General features: G+C 47.1%; 1 protein-coding gene across 1 annotated transcript; it reads right to left on the bottom strand.

Moving 5' to 3' along the window:
• Nucleotides 1-2,611: 2,611 nt before the first annotated feature.
• NEU2 (neuraminidase 2) lies at nucleotides 2,612-5,591 on the bottom strand. The gene is made up of 2 exons (XM_068991811.1): nucleotides 5,391-5,591; nucleotides 2,612-3,550 (listed from the first exon to the last, which is right to left on the bottom strand). Exons 1-2 carry the CDS (start codon nucleotides 5,589-5,591, stop codon nucleotides 2,612-2,614), a joined length of 1,140 nt encoding a protein of 379 aa, XP_068847912.1.
• Nucleotides 5,592-22,811: the final 17,220 nt, after the last annotated feature.

Here is a 22,811-nt window from a genome sequence, read left to right as displayed (position 1 = left end):
AGTCCATAGCGTCGCAAAGAGTTGGACACTACCGAAGTGACTTAGCAGGCACGCATTCACGTGTGTGTGTGTGTGTCTAAGGACACAAATTACAGTAAAAATTCAGTTTCACTGAATGTATCCTGGATTGGATCCCAGAACAGAAAAGGGACTTTGGTGGAAAAACTAGAGAAATCTGAATGAAGTCCAGAGTTTAGTTAATAGTAATGTACCAGCAAAGCCTCTTCATTTTGACAAATGTACCACAGTTACATAAGATGACAATATTAGGGGAGACTGGGTGTGGGGTGCTCGGGAACACTGTTCAATCTTTGTAACTTTTCTGCAAATCTAGAATTATTCCCCCAAAAAGTTCATTAATAATATTCAGTCCGCCCCCAATTTTTTAATTAAAAATATTCACTTCCAAAGTTTTACAACCCAACACAATATATCGATGTGGAGGTTTAACTAACAAGTCTACTGTTCAGTTCAGTGTTTATTTTATTATTGAGCTATAACACATACAGAGTGGGGTGCACAAACCTTGCCTTGTGCTCGCAGCTCACCCTTTTTAACACATGGAATCACTCACCTTAGAGCACTAGATCAAGCAAGAGAAGGTCTCCAGCACCCGGAAGTCTCCTTCTAGCCCATGGCACCCCACTCCAGTACTCTTGCCTGGAAAATCCCATGGACGGAGGAGCCTGGTAGGCTGCAGTCCATGGGGTCGATAAGAGTCGGACATGACTGAGCGACTTCACTTTCACTTTTCACTTTCATGCATTGGAGAAGGAAATGGCAACCCACTCCAGTGTTCTTGCCTGGAGAATCCCAGGGACAGAGAAGCCTGGTGGGCTGCCATCTATGGGGTCGCACAGAGCTGGCCACGACTGAAGCGACTTAGCAGCAGCAGCAGCAGCAGCCCATTTTTAGTGAACAGCTCTCTTCCACAGAGCTGGCCACTCCTGATTTATTTGGAAGATTGGTTTAGTCTGTTCTTGAATTTCATATCCATAAAATCACAAAGAGTGCACTCTTTTGAGTCAGTCTTTCACTCACACAGTGTCTGAAAATCAGCCACACTGCTGTGTGTAGCTGTTCCTTTTTTACTGTTGCGCTGTCAGTCAGTCGCAGAGTCGGGTCCGACTGTTTGCAACCCCGTGAGCTGCAGCACGCCAGGCCTCCCCTGTCCTTCCCCATCTCCTGGAGTTTGCTCAAACTCATGTCAGACACGAGTAAAGCACTTAGCATGCAACTGCATGACCTCTGTGAAAGGCGAGTGTTTAAGAGAGCAATTTTTTCTTAAACTTTTTGTATTGGGGTTTTTGTTGTTTTCATTGATGGGGCTTTAGTCGCTAAGTTGTATCCAACTCTTTGTGACTCCATGGACTGCAGCACGCCAGGCTTCTCTGTCCTCCACTATCACCCAGAGTTGCTCAAACTCATGTACATTGAGTCAATGATGCCATCCAACCATCTCATCCTTTGCCACTCCCTTCTCCTCTTGCCCTAAATCTTTTGCAGTATCAGTGTCTTTTCCAATGAGTTGGCTCTTCCCATCAGGTGGCCAAAGTATTAAAGCTTCAGCATCAGTCCTTCCAATGAATATTCAGGGTTGATTTCCTTTAGGACGGACTGGTTTGATCTCCTTGCAGTCCAAGGGACTCTCAAGAGTCTTCTCCAGCACCACAATTTGAAAGCGTCAGTTCTTCAGTGCTCAGCCTTCTTTATGGTCCAGCTCTCACATCCGTACATGACTACTGGAAAAACCATAGCTGTGAATGTGACATTATTTGGAAAAGAGTCTTTGCAGATGTAGTTAAATGAAGGGTCATCCTGGATTGTCCAGGTGGGCCCTAAGTGTCCTTAAAAGATACAGAAGAGAAAGCAGAGAGGAAGGAGGAGAGGGCTATGGGAAGACAGAGGCAGACCTGAAAGTGATGCAGCCATGAGCTAAGGGAGGCCTGGGCTCCTGGACGAGGCAGGGAAGGATGTGCCCCATGCTCCCTTGGGGGGAGCACAGCCCTGTGAACACCTTGATTTGTGGCTTTTAGCCTCCAGAACTGTGAGAGAGTAATTTTCTGTTCTTTTAAGCCACTAAGTTGGTGGTACATTTTTACAGCAGCCCTGGGAAACTTACACAAAAATATAAGCCAGCTTACTTTTCCTAGACCCTGCCTTACCTCCTTGCAAAGCCGTGTTCATGGTCCCTGCTCTAAATCATTGAGACTACACAGAGAGATGCACACAGACACACAAACGTACACACACGTCTCTGATAATTTGCATCTTTGTCCCAGCCTGTGCCCAGGAAAGTGATGAGCTAAGGAGAAATGGGCTGGACTAGACAATTCATGAAGACCTGCAGCAAACCTGCAGGCTGACCCCAGGGGCCCCAAGAAGCCAGGTTCCTTCAGTTGCTGGGCTGAAAATAGAATCCTCTGGGGAGGCTGAGACAACAGAGGAAAGGAGCCCAGAGGCAGACACACACTAGGCACCCTTTTGATCACACGTTCAACAGAGGGAAGCACGAGGTGGCCTCCCCAGTCCAGAGGGGCCTGGGCAGAAGAGAACCACCAGCCCCTTGGTGGGCAAAGCCCTCGTGGGCAGCACCCAGCGGGCTCACCACTCACTGCAGCAAAAACTCAGCTGGGAAGGCTTGTTGCAGGGTGAACATGACAAAGACGATCTCCATGTAATCATCCGATTCATACAGACACCCGAACAGGGGGGACCCGTCAGGGCCGGTGCCCATGCTCTGCAGGTCTGAGTAAGCACAGCTGCCGGGGGCCAGCAGGGTGGGCTCTGACCAGGTTGCAGGCGCAGGGGACCACCGGTTGAGGTACACACCCAGGTTGGATCTCTGCCGCGGGTCAGTCGGGTGGGTGTAGAGCAGCCACCAGTCTGGGGGTTCGGAGCCCACGTTGGGGCTGGGGAAGCTGACGATGCTCCCTTGGCAGCCGTGGGGGGGCTCCACCAGCTTCTGCACCCATTGAGTCCCCTTGAAATCCAGGCCATTGTTGGCGCTCTGGGCCTCGACCCTGGCTCGGTGGGGGCTCCTCGCGTTCAGATACACCACCCTCTGTTGCCCATCCCTGACTTCAGCCACCTGGCACTCCAGGGTGTCCTGGTCCACAAAGCTCCCTCTCGCCCATGTGCGCCCGTGGTCGTGGCTGACCAAGCAGAAGGCGGAGGGGGAAGGCGCCTTCAGGCAGCAGTGGCTGCGGTAAGCATAGGCTGGCACCACCAGGCTCCGTGTCGGATTGCTCAGCTGCAGGCAGTGCCCAGGGCCTACCGCGAATGTGGCCCAGTCCTTGTGGGCTGAGGCAATGACAGAGTCCGTGAGGTCAGTAGGGGGGCTCCAGGACCTGCCGTGGTCTGGGCTGGTGACCTGACACAACCGTGTCGCGTTGACCCTGGTCTGAAGCTGGTGATGCTCCGACACCTGCCCGGGGATGGCGATGAAGAAGAGGAAAATGGTGCCCGTGGCCTCGTCATACAGGGGGCTTGGGTTCATGGACCGGTGGCCCTCCAGCTGGGCTTGGGAAACCGCCTCCTGTGAGTGCCACTGTGGGAGAGGAGAGGGGGAGAAGCACAGCCTGGAGAGGGCCTGTGACTGTGGCAAGGGGGGGCGCTCTGGGGGCGGGCGAGTTAGCATGAGGGGTCGTGGGGGAGAATTCTTGGTCTAGCCTTCATTCATCCTCACAACACTTCCCAGAGCGGGAGCCAGGGCTCCACCTCACTGCCTGCAAGATGACCCAACCCCACCCAATCCCTCCAGCACCCATCCAGGGCACCCATGACGTGCTAGACCTCAAGTACAAAGATGCTTCGGGCACCAGCCCTGCCCAGCTCTGTCCTGGATCCTTCAACTTAACAGCTCCATCCAGCTTCCCCTTCTTGAAAAGCAAAGCCTTAAGAATAACCAACGGTCTGCCAGGGTGGGACCGAGCGTGACAATCACCTCCCATCTTTTATACATCATACTGTTGGGACCTAACAAACGCCATGATAGGCTTCAGGGACTAAGGTAGGACTCACGGGAAAGGCTGAGTCATTGCCCAGTAAGGTCATCCCCTCGGATGCCAGGACTTGTCTAATCAGCATACTCCCCGTAACCTGGTTTGAGTTTATCAGGACGTAAAAGACATCCCCCTGCAGCCAATAGCCAATTAGTAAATACCAGGAAACCCCTGCAGCCAATAAGATTAGCCAATTAGTAAATACTAGGAAACTCCTGCAGCCAATCAGCCCTTGCCAACTCTCTGTTCTAAAACCTATAAATGCTGCTGTAAATCTGGGCTCGGGGCTCCTTGCTCCACTCCGCTGCGTTAGATGTGGTGGGAGCCCTAGCTCGAGCTAGAAATAAAACGCTTTCATGCTTTTGCATTGCTGTGGACGTCTTATTCTCTCAGTTTTGGGGACTCGGACTCTGGGCATAACAATACTCGACTAATGCGGTCTGCCAGGGGGTAGCACCATGACCCTAGGACTCAGTGAGCTTCTGTAGTCCCTGAGTCTCTGTCATAGATGCTGCCACTCTGCTCTCTATCCCTGTTCATTAAAGCGAGAACACTGGAGTGGGTAGCCATGCCCTCCTCCAGGGGATCTTCCTAACCCAGGGATCAAACCGGCATCCCTTATGTCTCCTGCACTGGCAGGCAGGTTCTTTATCACTAGCATGGAAGCTCCTATTACTTAATAATCATCCCCCAGTGCGTGAGTCTAAGGGCAGACATGTGTTAAGGGTGTAACACCCATGCATGGTCTTATTTAATCCTAACCTCTATCTCCTGGGGCATAGGTAGTACTACCTCCATCCTCCATCTGCAGGCTGAGAGGCTGAGATAAGGTAGATGAGCCTCCCAAGGCCGTACTTCTGGTTAGCCGTGGAACCAGGACACGAACCCAGGTCCCTCTGCTTCAAACCCATGCTCTAAGCAACTACAAGGGAACAATGACCGCACAGTTAAGATAATAACAATATTAAATCCTTCATATGTGATAAGCCAGCCTTGGGGGTCTTCATCAGAATTACTTATCTACATGCTGGAACTTCAGGACCCGAGCAGTCGCCCCACCCACCCACCCCAGGCTAATTTTACTCGGAGGATGATCTGCCTCCCAGGTAGGTGATGCTGAGCTGGTCTTCCCTCAGCATCTCAAGGAGGTAGGGGAATCTTTCCAAAACCAGTTTCCCCCACTGACTTGTACCAAAGCAGACGCCACCAGGCCAGCCGAACTCGCTCTGGGTGAACCCATGTGAGATCTAGGCAATCACTGAGGGGTACCTTCTCTGTCCATCGCTGGTGGGTCCTCGAGCCTTCTGGCCCCCAGATCTCACCCATCTAAGGGTGGGCTTGTCCCCGTATGCCCAGCAGAGCGGCGGTACCCTTGTCCGGCCTTACCTGGACCTGGCGGGTGGACGTGTCGTAGCTTCCCCTGCGCAGGACAATGAGCTTGGCATGCTCATCCTTCTTGCTCGTCCGCTCTTCTGCAAAGGCCAGCAGGGTCTTCTGCTGAGGCAGGTAGAGCAGAGCCGGGATCCTGTAGATGTGGGCTCCCGACTGGAACACCCTCTCCCTCTGCAGGACGGGGCAGGATGCCATGGCGCTGGAAGGGGACACAGGAAGCGAAGATGAGTCCCTGGCAGTCCCCTCCTGAGATGCGCCAGAGCCTCCCTCCCAGGCAGGTGCAGCTCACCCCTCGGGCCAGCCACCCCTCGGGCCAGCCAACCACACCGGGGGCCTGTCCCCCTCCCACGCAGGGTTCATCCCCATTATTACTCGCCAAGCCCCTGTTCCCTCACCCTCATCTCCCTCCTATGGAGTCTGGCAGCACCTCTGTCCATAAGGTGTTAGGAACAGCTATTTGGAAAAGTATATTTTGTGTTGTATTTTTACCTCCTTATGACAGATTTGTGATAACCTGCAACTACTTTTGCCAGACCCAGCATATTCTTAATCAAACACTGAGCCTCTGGTGGGGTGGGAGGAGGGTTAAGTGGCATTCTGCAACTGTCCAGCTGCCCAAAACTGACACATATGAGCTTTATATAAATCCAGAGCCCCAGAAAGTTGTCTTTGAAAAAAAGGAGAGGTGGGAGAGGGTGGGGAAAGTGAAAATGTTAGTGGCTTAGTCGTGTCCAGCTCTTTTCAACACTGTGGACTGTAGCCCAGCAGGCTCCTCCGTCCATGGAATTCTCCAGGCAAGAATACTGGGGTGGGTAGCCAGTCCCTTCTTCAGGGGGTCTCCCCAACCCAGGGATCGAACCCAGTTCTCCTGCATTGCAGGCAGATTCTTGATCATCCGAGCCACCAGGGAAGCCCAAAGTGGTGGGGGGAAGCCTTGATTCTTAAGGTTCTCCTCTCCAGGTTGCTGAGACTGAGGCCCAGTTGCCCCTCCATGTGGACTCCGACCCTGGGGAAGGGGCAGGGCGTTGGGAATGGAACAGAGAGGCCCCTGACAGCTCATTCAAGCATAAGGGATCCTCCACAGCGACAAGAAAATGAAACTTAAAAACAAGCATTTCAGGGGTCTTCCCTGGTGGTCTAGTGGCTAAGATTCCACGACTCCACTGCGTGGGGCACAGGTTTGATCCCTGGCCAGGGAACTAAGATCCCACATGCCGTGAAGGCAGAAATAAAAAGTCAACAAATAAACATATTAGGAAGTTTCCTATTGGTCCCGTGATTGCGACTTTGCCTTCCAATACAGACAGTGCAGTTTCAATTGTTGGTCAGGGAGCTCAGATCCCACATGCCTTATGTCCAAAAACCCAAAACATAAAAAAAAATACAGAAACAATATTGTAATATGGGCTTCCCTGTGGCTCAGTTGGTAAAGAATTCGCCTGCAGTGCAGGAGACCTGGGTTCAATCCCTGGATTCGGGAAGATCCCTGGAGAAGGAAATGGCAACCCACTCCAGTATTCTTGCCTGGAGAATCCCCATGGACAGAGGAGCCTGGTGAGCTACAGTTCATGGGGTCGCAAAAGTCAGACACAACCTAGGGACTAAACAACTGCCTCCAATATTGTAACAAATTCAATAAAGACTTAAAAAATGGTCTGCATTGAAAAAAATCTTAAAAAAAAAAAAAAAAGCATTTGGCTAAAAAGCGTGGCTTCCCTGGCGGCTCAGATGGTAAAGAATCTGCCTGCAATGCAGAAGACCCAGGTTCAAACCCTGACTCAGGAAGATCCCCAGAGGAGGCAATGGCAACCCGCTCCAGTATTCTTGCCTGGAGAATCCCATGGACGGGCCATAGGTTACAGTCCATGGCTACAGACCTGCCTGTGTGACTAACACAGACGAAAAGGGTGGCCAGGGCCAAAGGGAACTTGGTGACTGTGAATGACGTGAACTCCATTGGTGCTGGGCCACCCCCCTTCAGGGGGCTGAAAAGAGCTTCCTCCTGGTCACACTGCAGGAAGGACTGTATCTGATGACTGGCCTGCCCAGAATATACAGACCTGACCCCCTTGTCCTGATTGATGCTCTAGAGCATCCCAGCTCCAGGGCTCCCCATGGGCTGAGCCAGAGCGTCCTTCAGATTCTCAGCCCAGCTTCTCCCTCTGCACAAGCCCCACCATCCTCCCTTCCTTTCAATGGGACTGACCCCAGGAGGCTCCCCTATAAACATTCTTCATTGGAGCTTGCTTTCTGGGGAGTCCCACCTGTGATGTGAGTCTGGGGAGGGAAGTAGGAAGCAAGGTGAGGTCTGAGTCAAATGGCCTCCTCTGCACACCCTTTACAGTTCAGTTCAGTTGCTCAGTTATGTCCAACTCTTTGTGAGCCCATAGAGTGCAGCATGCCAGGCTTCTCTGTCTACCACCAACTCCTGGAGCTTGCTCAAATGCATGTCCATTGAGTTGGTGATGCCATCCAATCATCTCATCCTCTGTCGTCCCCTTCTCCTCCTGCCTTCAATCTTTCCCAGCATCAGAGTCTTTACCATTAAGTCAGTTTTTCAGTTCTTCACATCAGATGGCCAAAGTATTGGAGCTTCAGCTTCAGCATCAGTCCTTCCAGTGATTGATTTCCTTTAGGATTGATTGCTTTGATCTCCTTGCTGCCCAAGGGACTCTAAAGAGTCTTTTCCAACACCACAGTTAAAAGCATCAGTTCTTCAGCGCTCAGCTTTTTTTATTGTCCAACTCTCATATCCATATACGACTACTGGAAAAACCGTAGCTTTGACTAGATGGACCTTTGTTGGTAAAGGAATGTCTCTGCTTGTTAATATGCTCTTTAGGTTGGTCATAGCTTTTCTTCCAAGGAGCAAGCATCTTTTACTATCATGGCTGCAGTCACCATCTGCAGTGATTTTGCATCCCCACAAAATAAAGTCCATCACTATTTCCATTGTTTCCTCATCTATCTGCCATGAAGTGATGGGACAAGATGCCATCATCTTTGTTTTTTGAATGCTGAGTTTTAAGCCAAAATTTTCAATCTCTTCTTTCACTTTCATCAAGAAGCTCTTTAGTTCCTCTTTGCTTTCTGCCATAACGGTGATATCATCTGCATATCTGAGGTTATTGATATTTTCCCAGAAATCTTGATTCCAGCTAGTGCTTTATCCAGCCCAGCATTTTACATGATGTACTCTGTATATAATTAAATAAGCAGGGTAACCATATATAGCCTTGATGTACTCCTTTTCCAATTTTGAGCCAGTATGTTGTTCCATGTCCAGATCTAACTGTTACTTCTTGACCTGCATACAGATTTCTCAGGAGGCAAGTAAAAGCAGTCTGGTATTCCCATCTCTTTAAGAATTTTCTGCAGTCTGTTGTGATCTACACAGTCAAAGGCTTTAGCCTAGTCAATGAAGCAGAAGCAGATGTTTTTATGGAATTCTATTGCTTGCTTTTCTATGATCCAGCGGGTGTTGGCAATTTGATTTTTGGTTCCTCTGCCTTCTCTAAGTCCAGCTTGAACATCTGAAAGTTCTCAGTGCATGTACTGTTGAAGCCTGGCTTGGAAAATTTTGAGACTTACTTTACTGGTGTGTGAGATGAGCACAATTGTGTGGTACTTTGAACATTCTTTGGCATTGCCTTTCTTTGGGATTGAAATGAAAACACCTTTTCCAGTCCTGTGGCCACTGCTGAGTTTTCCAAATTTGCTGGCATATTGAGTGCAGCACCTTCACAGCATCATCTTTTAGGATCTGAAATAGCTCAGCTGGAATTACATCACCTCCACTAGCTTTGTTATTAGTGATGTTTCTTAAGGCCTGCTTGACTTTGCACTCCAGGATGTCTGGCTCTAGGTGGGTGAACACACCATTGTGGTTATCTGGGTCATTCAGATCTTTTTTGTACAGTTCTTCTGTGTATTCTTGTCACCTCTTCTTAACATCTTCTGCTTCTGTTAGGTCCCTACCATTTCTGTCCTTTATTGTGCTCATCTTTGCATGAAATGTTCCCTTGGTATCTCTAGTCTTTCCCATTCTACTGTTTTCCTGTGTTTCTTTGCACTGATCAGTTAGGAAGGTTTTCATATCTCTCCTTGCTATTCTTTGGAACTCTGCATTCAGATGGATGTATCTTTTCTTTTCCCCTTTGCCTTTTGCTTCTCTTCTTTTCTCAGCTATTTGTAAGGCCTCTTCAGACAACCATTTTGCCTTTTTGCATTTCTTTTTCTTGGGAATGGTTTTGATCACAACCTCCTGTACAATGTTACAAACCTCCATCCATAGTTCTTCAGGCACTCTGTCTATCAGATCTAATCCCTTGAATCTATTTGTCACTTCCACTGTATAAATTGTGAGAGATTGGATTTAGGTCATCTGAATGGTCTAGTGGTTTTCCCTACTTTCTTCAATTTTAATCTGAATTTTGCAATAAGGAGTTCATGATCTAAGCCACAGTCAGCTCCCAGTCTTGTTTTTGCTGACTGTATAGAGCTTCTGTTGCAAAGAATATAATGAATCTGATTTCAGTACTGACCATCTGGTCAAATTGGGGAGGAGTCGAGTGTGTCCAGTTTAAAGTAGTCTGAACTGATTTCCACAGCCTCTGTGACTGTTTTCTGGGTTCCTCTTTCAGACCCTAATCTGTAGGGTGGGGACAATTGATTCATTCATATTGCAAAACTGTATTGTGTTCCTGCCTTGTGTCAGGAAGTTGGGATGCTTTGTGGATGAAACAGAGATCCCAGCCTTGTGAAGTTTCTGTTCTAGCAGGGATGAGTGGGTTATTAATATTGCCCCAAACCAAATAGTCATCACTAGGGCTGAGACCTGTCCAAGGACCTGACAAGGATAGCCTTATGTGACCTCACAAATGCCCACAAATGCCTTGTGCTGTAAAACCTGTGAGGCTGACGATGACGCCCCTGTGTGAGAGATGTTGACGTGGAGTGGGAAGGCTGTGGATACATGCTCACTCCAGCCCCTATGGGCTGCTGGTGTAAGCATGTGTCGTGTGTACGTAGAACCAAAGCTGGCATAGGATGGGGCTTCCCAGGTGGCACTAGTGGTAAAGAATCCGCCTGTCAGTGCAAGAGATGGGTTTGATCCCTGGGCTAGGAAGATCCCCTGGAGTAGGCAGTGGCAACTCACTCCAGTATTCTTGCCTGGAAAACTCCACGGACAGAGGAACCAAGAGGGCTACAGTCTGTGGGGTTGCAAAGAGTCAGACTGAGCATGTATACACCCTGGCACAGGACAGGGGAGTGGGGAGGAAAAGGGGGACCCCAGCGTCTGCTTAAGAATTCTTCTCCATCCTCAGCCACTCAGTGCGGGCCCAAACACACACACCCACCAGCAACACCAGTTCCCAAACATCTTTGTAATAATAACAGCAAATACTTCAGTGGCTCTTCCAAAGTGCAAGACACTCTTTAAGTACCCTACAATAATTTTTAAATGTTTTGTAAATTGTATCTACAGACTCTATTGCTTACAATACAAATTACAACTATCCATTCATTTAATCCTCATGACATCCCCATGACATAGACACTATTATCATCCCATTGTACAGATGGGGAAACCGAGTTCACTCAACCCTCCAGTGTCTGAGCTGGAGCTAAAACACTTCTAACCCCGTGCAATACTGCCTCCAAGAGGAGTTCTGGAAAATGCCATCTCCCTGCATCTCATGACATTTCCAGTGATGCCTCACGTAGTTAGCTGGCCCACTGGACCCTCTTCTATCTCCAAACTAGCAGCGACCTCCAATTGGCCTAGTGGGAAGAGAACTGAATCAGCAGTCAAAAATTCAGAATCTGGTGGTAGGTCCACTCCTAAGAGGTGTGTGAAAAAAAGTGAAAGTGAAAGTCGCTCAGTCGTGTCTGACTCTTTGAGACCCCATGGATTATCCTGTCCATGGAATGTTCCAGGCCAGAGTACTGAAGTGGGTAGCCTTTCCCTTCTCCAGGGGATCTTCCCAAACCAGGGTTTGAACCCAGGTCTCCCTCATTACCGGTGGATTCTTTACCAGCTGAGCCACAAGGGAAGCCCAAGAATACTGGGATGGGTAGCCTAACCCTTCTCCAGCAGATCTTCCCAACCCAGGAATTGAACCAGGGTTTCCTGCATTGCAGGCAGAGTCTTTACCAACTGAGCTATGTGCATCTTTGGGTAAAAATCCACCTTCCTAGGTACTCTCCCCACCTGGCAAGAAGGGAGCTGTAGGGGTGTCTTGTGGTCCTGCCGTCTCCAGGGAGGGGGCTGAACAAGGACCTGACTCCTGGGGGAGGGGAAGGTCTTCAGCACAACCCAGTCTGACCCATGGCATCAGGCAATCAGAGAGAGGACAGTGTTCGACGGTTGAACTTCAAGAAGCTGCCATTTCAGAGGTCAAAAATAGAGGCATAGCGGCGATTCAGAAAGTCCCACCTGATGCTACAGCAGCTGCTGCAGTTTGTGGCCTTGTGGGTGCTGAGCCCAGAGAAAAACATCTTATAACTGACACTCACTTGTCTCCACATGGCATCTCAGAAGCGGGGATGCTGAGAAGTAGATCAGGGAGGCAGCGGGTGGATTTGGCCTGGGTCTGCTGGATTCCAGAACCTGCAGCCCTAACCACTGGGACTGCCCAGCAAAAGACATACAGCCGGGACCCTGAGGCCTGAAAGCCTTGCTCAGAAAAAGGCCAGCAGTAGAGGATCCCTGCCTGCCTCTCTCTCTCTCCCATTGGGAACACAACCTCACAGGCACCATCCAGATCCAGGGGCCCTGTCACCAGCATTCACTTGCCCACTTTCAGAAGATGCTTTCACAGTTTATAAATCCTGTGTGTCCCTTCTGTGTGCCAAGAAACAGGTGAACAAATGGGTCCTAGTCCCTGCCCTCCGGGAGCCCAAAACAATGAAAGCCAGTAAATCTGGGGAGCAGGAGAGAGGACCCTGCAGCCTTCCCAGAGGAAGAGCCTTGACTTTGGGGCAGGTTGGGGTGGAACATTTGCTCCTGGCTACCATGTTGAAATAATGCCTCTCTCCAAAGCAGGCAGCAGTGGGCACCTCGTCTGCCAACAACACTGGCAGAGCCAGGCAGTGGGGCAGGAGCCTGAAGCTTGGGCAGCCTCTCCTAAAAAGACCACACTTCCAGAGGACCCCAACACTTCTGCTCGGGTCCAGCTTGCCAGGATTCCCATCCCGAAATGAGAGGACATCTCTCCACACCCTGCCACTGAGCATCGATCTGCAAGTTCAGACCATCGATAAATCATGGGCAGAATTAGGGGCTCTCCTGAGATGAGCCTTCTCCCCATGTTCTCCATCTGACATGTCCTCTGGACACCCTGAGAACAGAGCAGATGCTGTTATCTAAGGGTTGAGGGGCCATGAGGTGGCCGGATCTTTAAAATCACCATGGCCTTCAGCATCCCCAAGAATCCCACCCTCACTCCACGATTACCTGGTACAGAAGAGCTCTGACTTATGCCAACAAAGAAACAGGTGGATCAACTAGTTGAGAAAGTCGTGCCTCGAGGAGCGTGTTCCAATTTGGATCCCAAGGATCTGGGTGGGAAGACAGGGGTGTGAGCCGAGGCCGTGGGGACCTAGCTTCTAGAACAGGGCAACTCTCGTATCCTCCAGCCTCACCTGGAGCCTCAAGGCCGCCTCTGTCGAGCTCGTGCCTATAAACACCTACGGGAGGCTGGGACCTCTCCGCCCACTCACCTGCTCCCAGTGTGCAGGCCCAGCCTTGACCTAGTTAGGATGCTGCCTCTCATGAGTCAGGAAGCAATCTGCCTAGTTCGCTCCACAGTCTTGCTGAATCAGAATGAGCCACAGGAAGCCTGAGCCAAGCTCGCCCCTTGAATGAAACTAGGGCCCGGGAAGGTCTGGAAGGGCAGCAATAGGGAAGTGGAGGGGTTGGAGCTTGGGAGGACACAGCTCCCCTTCGGGCTCTGCAGCTGGGTGAGTGGGACTTCCTGACCTCTTGGGACCTCAGTTTCCTCCTCTGAAAAATTAAAGCAAAAATAGCACAGTGGGCTCCAAGCCGGCATGAGTGCAGACCAGACACCTCGTGGGCTACTACCACCCAGAATCCAGAGTGTTTCTAGAGGGACCTAGAGATTATCAGACCACATGAAGTCAGACAGAGAGAGACAAGTATCCTATGATATTGCTTATAAGTGAAATATTTTTTTAAAAGGGTACAAATGATCTTACCCACAAAACAAATACAAAATAGAGTCACAAACATAGAGTACAAACTCATGATTCCCAGGGTGTAAGGCAGTGGAGAGGGATAAATCGGGAGATTGGGATTGACATACACATGCTACTATATATAAAATATTAAGTATATAAACTATGTGTGTATTAAGTCGCTTCACTTGTGTCTGACTCCATGGACCGTAGCCTGCTAGGCTCCTCTGTCCATGGGGATCTTCCAGACCCAGCAATCGCACCCATGTCTCTTGTCCCTTAGTACCTCAGTTGGTAAAGAATCTACCATTGGTAAAGAATGCAGAAGACCCATTTGATTCCTGGGTCGGGCAGATCTGCTGGAGAAGGGATAGGCTACCTACTCCAGTATTCTTGGGCTTCCTGGTTGACTCAGACAGTAAAGAATCCACCTACAATGTGGGAGACCTGGGTTCGATCTGTGGGTTGGGAAGATACCCTGGAGAAGGGAATGGCTACCCACTCCAGTATTCTGGCCTGGAGAATTCCATGGACTGAATAGCCCATGGGGTCGCAAAGAGTCGGACACGACTGAGCGACTGTCACAGCTCATGTCTCCTGAATTGGCAGGTGGGTTCTTTACCATTAGCGCCACCTAGGAAGCCATTTAAAAATAGATATATATAGATATAATATATAAACTGCATATAAAATATATAAAAATACAAATATATATTAATCAGTTCAGTTCAGTCGTTCAGTCATGTCCAACTCTTTGTGGCCTTATGGACTGCAGCACACCAGGCCTCCCTGTCCATCACCAACTCTCAGAGCTTACTCAAACTCATGTCCATCGAGTTGGTGATACCATCCAACTATCTCATCTTCTGTCATCCCTTTCTCCTCCTGCCTTCAATCTTCCCCAGCATCAGGGTCTTTTCCAATGAGTCAGTTCTTCACATCAGGTGACCAAAGTATTGGAGTTTCAGCTTCAGCATCAGTCCTTCCAGTGAATATTCAGGACTGATTTCCTTTAGGATGGACTGGTTGGATCTCCTCACAGTCCAAGGAACTCTCAAGAGTCTTCTCCAACACCACAGTTCAAAAGCATCAGTCCTTCAGTGCTTAGCCTTCTTTATTGTCCAACTCTCACATCTGTGACGACTATTGGAAAAACCATAGCTTTGACTAGACACACCTTTGTTGACAAAGTAATATCTCTGCTTTTTAATATGCTGTCTATGTTGGTCATAGCTTTTCTTCCAAGGAGTAACCGTCTTTTAATTTCATGGCTGCAGTCACCATCTGCGGTGATTTTGGACCCCAAACAATAAAGTCTGTCACTGTTTCCACTGTTTCCCCATGAATTTACCATGAAGTGATGGGACCGGATGCCATGATCTTAGTTTTCTGAATGTTGAGTTCTAAGCGAACTTTTTCACTCTCCTCTTTAATTTTCATCAAGAGGCTTTTTAGTTCCTCTTTGCTTTCTGTCATAAGGTGGTATCATCTGCATATCTGAGGTTATTGATATTTCTCCCAGAAATCTGATTCCAGCTTGTGCTTCCTCCAGCCCAGTGCTTCTCATGATGTATTCCGTATATAAGTAAATAAGCAGGGTGACAATATACAGCCTTGCAGTACTCCTTTCAAAATTTAAAACCAGTCTGATGTTCCATGTCCAGTTCTAACTATTGCTTTTTGACCTGCATACAGATTTCTCAGGAGGCAAGTCAGGTGGTCTGGTATTCCCATCTCTTGAAGAATTTCCCACAGATTGTTGTGATCCACAGAGTCAAAGGCTTTGGCATAGTCAATAAAGCAGAAGTAGATGTTTTTCTGGAACTCTCTGGCTTTTTCAATGATCCAATGGATGTTAGCAATTTGATGTCTGGTTCCTCTGCCTTCTCTATATCCAGCTTCAACATCTGGAAGTTCTTGGTTCATGTACCTTTGAAGCCTGGCTTGGAGAATTTTGAGCATTACTTTGCTAGCGTGTGAGATGAGTGCAATTGTGCGGTATTCTGAACATCCTTTGGGATTGCCTTTCCTTGGGATGGAATGAAAACTGACCTTTTCCATTCCTATCGCCACTTCTGAGTTTTCCAAATTTGCTGGCATATTGAGTGCAGCACTTTAACAGCATCATCTCTGCATATAATTTATAAGATAGATAAGTAATAAAGACCTACTGTATAGCACAGGGAACTCTATTGAATACCCTGTAATAACCTATATGGGAAAAGTATCTAAAAATGACAGATACATGTAAATATATTACTGAGTCACTTTGCTTCACACCTGAAACTAATACAACACTGTAAATAAACCAGACTCCAGTGAAAAAGAATTTTTAGACAAAGAGCATTTCTGAGGCATCACTGATGAGCCATCAGTGCTTGTCGTCAGTCGAGTGAATGGCTGGTGCCACCTTCCCAGGCAGAGCCGATGATGTGAGGATTACATGTGAAAAGTCATCCACAGCTCTTAGCCCAGCATCTGGCAGATGGCAGGGACCCGCTAGATGCTAGTGCCAGGCAAGGAGCCCTTTCCTTCTGTACCCACCGCAACCAAGCCTAAGGCTCCATGGGCCGTGAAGATGAGTCATTTGCGGCCCAAGCCAGAAGATATAACCCTTATCACCCCAGTTCATAACCATTGTGGGGGAGGCTGCAGGAATTAGAAATGTCAAAAGTCAGCCCCATTCAGTTCAAAGTGCTTTCTTGCCTCAGTCTAGACCCAGGGTGAGGGCAGTCTCTGTAATGCCTCTAGACACACAGAGGAGGGAGTCCCCATCCCTTCTCTGGACACAGTCCTTTCTCAGCATCTTTAGCTCAGAGTCAAGTGCAGACACACCTCTCTCCTGGGAGGTCGGCTCCTGGTTCTGGGCCCTCTTATCCCTGCTCTGGTCTAGCCTCTCATTAGTTCTCAAAGACAAGGCCACCTGGCTTCGAAGTTTATCTTTGGAAGCCCCACCCAAAATCCAGCCCACGTGAAGATCCAGAGAACTCACACCTCCAGCTCTGATTCACTCTCCACCGGACGCTCACGAATCCCCTTGAAGTGGACGCCTTTTCCTTCTTGTTTTCCTCCTGCTAATTCACTGGGCTGCAGAAAGGGGTTCTTTAAAGTGGGTTAAGTGCAGGAGTAATGACTCATTGCAGAAACTGTGACCTATCAATAAAATGGGGTATTGCTGTTTAGTCACCCAGTCATGTCTGACTGTTGCTGCCTCGTGGACTGTAACCCGCCAGGCTCTTCTGTCCATGGGATTCTCCAGGCAAGAATTCTGGAGTGGGTTGCCATTTCCTTCTCCGGGAGATCTTGCCAACCCAGATATTAAACCTTCGTCTCTTGCACGGGCAGGTAGATTCTTTACCACTGAGCCAACAGGGAAGCCCAAGGCACCAATTAATTAAAATCATGCTTTGAAGACTAGACAATGTGTGAGAAAATGCTGGGATGGTGTAAAGTATAAAAAATAGGATACATGACAGTATATAAGACAGGATCCCACTCTTGTAAATGTGTATATTGTCTATTCAAAATTAACATTAAAAATAAACAAAAACCCTATGAAAAATATGTATTGCTACACTGCCAAAACTTAGCATGGTACTTGGAATAAAATAGATATTTAGTAAATGTCTGTTGAGTTTAGAATGAATAAATAAATATTTTCAGTAATTAATGTTTACCAGGAGAATGACGAATGATGTTTATTTACTTCCTTGTACTGTTTTGGGCATACATGGATTTTATTATTAGGTTAAAAATAATGGTAAATATAAAGTGAAAGGCTTTAAATGTGGCTGGATAATGCCTATTAACTTCATTCTGGCCAGATCATCAAGTAGGGAAATAGGCTTTCAAAAGGGCCTAAAGAACCTGTAAAAATGGACTTGACTCAGCATGCAAATTCAGCTTACATTTGGTTCCAAAGGACTGACTGATGAAGGGTTCAAAAGTATTTGTTCAACACATCTTATGTAGCCACGCTCACTTGGGCAGGAGATGGAGAGGGAGACCACAGAGAGGCTCCCAGAGTTCCGAGCGCTTCTTATTTATGTGGGGAAACCAGCTGAGCCCACAGGGGACAGAGGCCAGTGAAGACAGGGGTACGGCGGTGCCAGGCGGACTGTGACGGTGGCAGTGATGAAGGGTGAGGGGAGAGGCGAGGACAGAAGGAGGCCTGGAGACTTCCTGGGCCCGGCCTGGGCCAGGAGGAGCCAACTGCACAAGGCAGAGCCGGAAGACCTCAGCAGGTGAGCACAGAGCACCCAGCGGGCTCCTCCACTGGAGAAGGTGGGAGAGGATGCCCGGAGACGAGCTGTATGGAGACGGTGGGTGCGGGGGGCACCTGGCTTGGCAGGGCCATCAGAGCTTTGAATGTAGTCTCTTTCCTCTCTGCTGGCTTTCATGATTCTCCTCTCTCTTTCATGTTCTGCAGTCCCAGTACGGCTCGTCCAGGCGTGAATTTATTTACCTCATCTAGGACTCAGCACACTTTCTCAAACTCAGAACGTGTGTCTTTCTTCAGTTCTGAAAAATCCCTCAGTCATTCATGCTTTGAACGCTGCCTTTTTCCCAACCTCTCTTCTCTCCTTCAGAACAGCCTATTACATGCAAATTGAGTTTTCTTGATTTAGTCACCAAATGTCTTTTGACTTATTTTTCATCTCTTTGCCTCCTGGTGCTTTACTCTGTGTGATTTTCTCAGCTATACCTTCCAAATTACTAAATCTAAAATCGTGCCTAGCTAAGATTTTTTTAAATGCAATGTTTTTTATTTCTGTGATTTCTACTTAGTTCTTTGAATTCACTTTTTTAAAAAAAAAAATTAATTTCCTCAGCACTAAAAAGAAATGAACCAACAAGTCTTTGAAAAGACATGGAGGGACCTTAAATATATATTACTAAGTGAAAGCAGCCAGTCTGAAAAGGCTACATACTGTATAATTCCAACTATATGACATTCGGGAAAAGGCAGATTAGGGAGACAGTAAAAAGGCCAGTGGTTGCCAGGTCTCACGGAAACAGGGGTAGGTAATGAATGGGAGAGGCATGGATGACTTTTAGGGCAGTGAAAATACTCTGTATGATATCATATGATAGACGTATGTCATTATTCATTTGTCCAAGCCTATGCAAAACCAAGGGTGAACTATAAAGTAAGCTATGCACTTGGGGGTGATTATGACATGTCAGTGCAGGTTCATCGGTGATAACAAAGGCCCTGCTCTGGCGGGGTGGAAGGCTGATAATGGGGGAGGCTGTGCATGAATGGGGGCCGAAAGGCATATGGGAACTTTCTGTACTTTCCACTGGATCTTGCTGTGAACCTAAAATTGATCTAGAAAGTAACATCTTAGCTTTAAAAACATGATTTCTTATTCTTGTTTTATAGATTTTATTCCTTTATTTCTTTAAGCACCTAAGGATACTTATTTTTTAAGTCTTTTATATTCTAGTACTTCCATTTCCCCATGGGTCAACTCTCTTATTGTTGTGGGATACTTTCCTTCATATCAGACTTGCCCAGATATTTTATAATTTTGTGTGTATGAGCTCACCCTCAGTGGGGACACCCTTCTGGGTGTGGTGGTGGAGTTGTTCCCACTAGTGCCCCGGATTGTGAATGCCTTCCCTAGGTGTCCCTCTGTAAGTCTCAAGGGTTCACTGTTTCTCAACTGTCTCTCTCAGTTTCTATCTTAGACTTTCTGTTCTCCGTGAGTGGTGAAAGTTTGGGCTACATGTGCAAAACCAAATTATCCTCAGTTTCTAGAGGATTTTATTTCTATTCATGGCCTGTACATTTTTTTAAAATTTCTGAGCCATAATTTCTCTCTAAACTTCTTGCTGTGTTCAGGTCCAAAGGCTTTGACTCTTATCCCCTCATAGCTGTTAAATTAAAAGATCAACATGGAAGTGAGAGTCCCTCTGGCCATGCAAGTAACAGTCCCTAAAAAATGACACATCTGAGGTAGATATAGAATGACTTAAGAATAACTTATTTATTTAAGGCACTGGACATGAAAGATTATTTATCTTTCTTGCTCTTGGGACCAAATATATATTTATATCACATATATATGATTTTATATTTTTTCCAGCATTTCTGTGCGTCTAGGAAATTTCATGTGATCTTGGACAAGCTACTCATATTTAATGTCTACATGGCTGGCCTTCTCATCATAGGACTTTAATGATGACTAAACAAGATAATTCATGTAAGGTGCTTAGAACAAAACCTGGCCTGGGTGTGGTCAATAAATATTATAGCAATAATTCCTGCTTCAGCTCATTTCTTTTTCTTGACCAGAACTGGATGCTCACCTCTATATACTTCAAATATTTTTTTAAAATAACCACAATATTTTTTTTTAACCTCAACCTTTTAGCTGCCTCTCCCTTCCCCAACCCCAACAGCAAACTCAATACAGTAACTTATTAATCTTAAAAGAAATCCTCTTACAATGAATTAAACTTACTACACTTGAATATTTAACTTCTGCTAATGAACAATTATAACAACTACTTTAAAATAATTGGTTTATGATGATTAAATCCATGAATGATTTACCAAAAATTGTTGCCCAGAAATCATGCAAAGATGAGCAGAAATTGTATGCACCTAACAGAAGCAGAAGCTATCAACAAGAGGTGGCAAAAATACACAGAAGAACCATACAAAAAAAATCTTCATGACCCAGATAACCACGATGGTGTGATTACCCACCTGGAACCAGACATCCTGGAATGCAAAGTCAAATGGGCCTTAGGAAGCATCACTATGAACAAAGCTAGTGGAGGTGATGGAATTCCAGGTGAGCTTTTTCAAATCCTAAAAGATGATGCTATGAAAGTGTTGCACTCAATATGCCAGCAAATTCGGGAAACTCAGCAGTGGCCACAGGACTGGAAAAGGCCAGTTTTGATTCCAATCCCAAAGAAAGGCAATGCCAAAGAATGTTCATGCTACTGCACAATTACACTAATCTCACCTGCTAGGAAAGTATTGCTCAAAATTCTCCAAGCCAGGCTTCAAAGGTGCATGAACCAAGAACTTCCAGATGTTGAAGCTGCATTTAGAGAAGGCAGAGGAACCAGAGATCAAATTGCCAGCATCCACTAGATCATTGAAAAAGCAAGAGAGTTCCAGAAAAACATCGGCTTTATTGACTATGCCAAAGCCTTTGACTGTGTGGATCACAACAATTTGTGGGAAATTCTTCAAGAGATGGGAATACCAGACCACCTGACCTGCCTCCTAAGAAATCTATATGCAGGTCAAGAAGCAACAGTTAGAACAGACGTAGAACAACAGACTGGTTCCAAATCGAGAAAGGAGTACATCAAGGCTGTATATTGTCACCCTGCTAATTTAACTTCTATGCAGAGTACATCATGAGAAACGTTGGGCTGGAAGAAGCACAAGCTGGAATCAAGATTGCCAGGAGAAATATCAGTAACCTCAGATATGCAGATAACACCACCCTTATGGCAGAAAGTGAAGAGAACTAAAAAGCCTCTTGATGAAAAAGAAAGAGGAGAGTGGAAAAGTTGACTTAAAACTCAACATTCAGAAAACTAAGATCATAGCATCCGGTCCCATGACTTCATGGCAAACAGATGGAGAAACAATGGAAATAGTGGGAGACTTTATTTTGGGGGGGCTTCAAAATCAGTGCAGATGGTGACTGCAGCTATGAAATTAAAAGATGCTTGCTCCTTGGAATAAAAGCTGTGACCAACCTAGACAGCATATTAAAAAGGAGAAACATTCCTTTACCAACAAAGGTCCATCGAGTCAAAGCTATGGTGTTTCCAGTAGTCATGTGTGGGTGTAAGAGTTGAACTATAAAGAAAGCTGAGTGCCGAAGAATTGATGCTTTTGAACTGTGGTGTTGAAGAGGACTCTTGAGAGTTCCTTGAACTGTGAGGAGATCCAACCAGTCCATCCTAAAAGAAATCAGTCCTGAATATTCATTGGAAGGATTGATGCTGAAGCTGAGACTCCAAAACTTTGGCCACCTGATTCAAAGAACTGACTTATTGGAAAAGACCCTGATGCTGGAAAGATTGAAGGCAGGAGAAGAAGGTGATGACAGAGGATGAGATAGTTGGATGGCATCACCAACTTGATGGACATGAGTTTGAGCAGTCTCCAGGTGTTGGTGATGGACAGGGAAGCCCGGTGTGCTGCAGTCCATGGGGTCACAAAGAGTCGGACATGACCGAATGACTGAACTGAACTGATTGCCCAGAAAATACCGCAAAAGCTCTGGTCAAGAGCATCCCAGTTTTTGAAAGGGATTTCTCAGTGTCTTAGTACATTCAGGCTTTCTGTACACCATAGACTGAGATGTTCTGGAGGCTAGGACATTCAAGATCAAGATACTGGTAGGTTTGATGTCTGGTGAGAACTCTCTTGGGCTTCCCAGGTGGCGCTAGTGGTAAAGAGCCCGCCTGCCATTGCAGGAGACATAACGAGATGTAGGTTTTTTCCCTGGGTCAGGAAGATCCTCTGGAGGAGGGCATGGCAGCCCACTCCAATATTCTTGCCTGGAGAATCCCCACGGACAGAAGAGCTTGGCGGACTACAGTCCATAAGGTTGCAAAGAGTCAGACACGATTGAAGTGACTTACATGCACAAGAGCCCTCCTCCTGGTTCATAGATGAACGTCTTCTCTCTGTATCTCACCTAGTGGAAGTGGCAAGTGAGCTATCTGGGATCCCTTTTTAAGGACACTTGGGTTCCTCACAACCTCAGCACCTCCCACAGACCCCATCTTCTATATCATCTCATCGAGGAATTGTTTCAACATATGAATTCGAGCTGGGGGTGGAGACACATTCAATCTATGACACTCAGTTTTATCCCAAATACTTCCACAGTAGAGCAGTGGACAATTAAAAAAAGAGTGAAGAATTTGAAGTGTGTTGAATTGGAAAACTACCAAGAAATGGATACAGAGCAATATGTGCACACTGTGGTCCTGCCTAAGTAAAACAAAGGATATAGGGGTGTGTGTGTGTGTGTATGAGAGAGAGAGGGAAATGGTATGTAAAGAGAACATTTCTAGCAGGATTCTGCAAGAACTGTGAGCTGAGGTTATATAAAATGTTTGGGAGCAGGGAAGTGACAGGTTCGGGACTGTATCTGCAGACTCGCACAGCATGCTGAGTAGATGCAGTGGAGAGGATCGGGAGGAACTGGGAGAGCCTGGAGCCAG

This window comes from Capricornis sumatraensis, chromosome 2 (assembly GCF_032405125.1).
Source record: "Capricornis sumatraensis isolate serow.1 chromosome 2, serow.2, whole genome shotgun sequence".
Lineage (NCBI taxonomy): Eukaryota > Metazoa > Chordata > Mammalia > Artiodactyla > Bovidae > Capricornis > Capricornis sumatraensis.
This window is presented reverse-complemented; position numbering and strand designations above follow the sequence as displayed.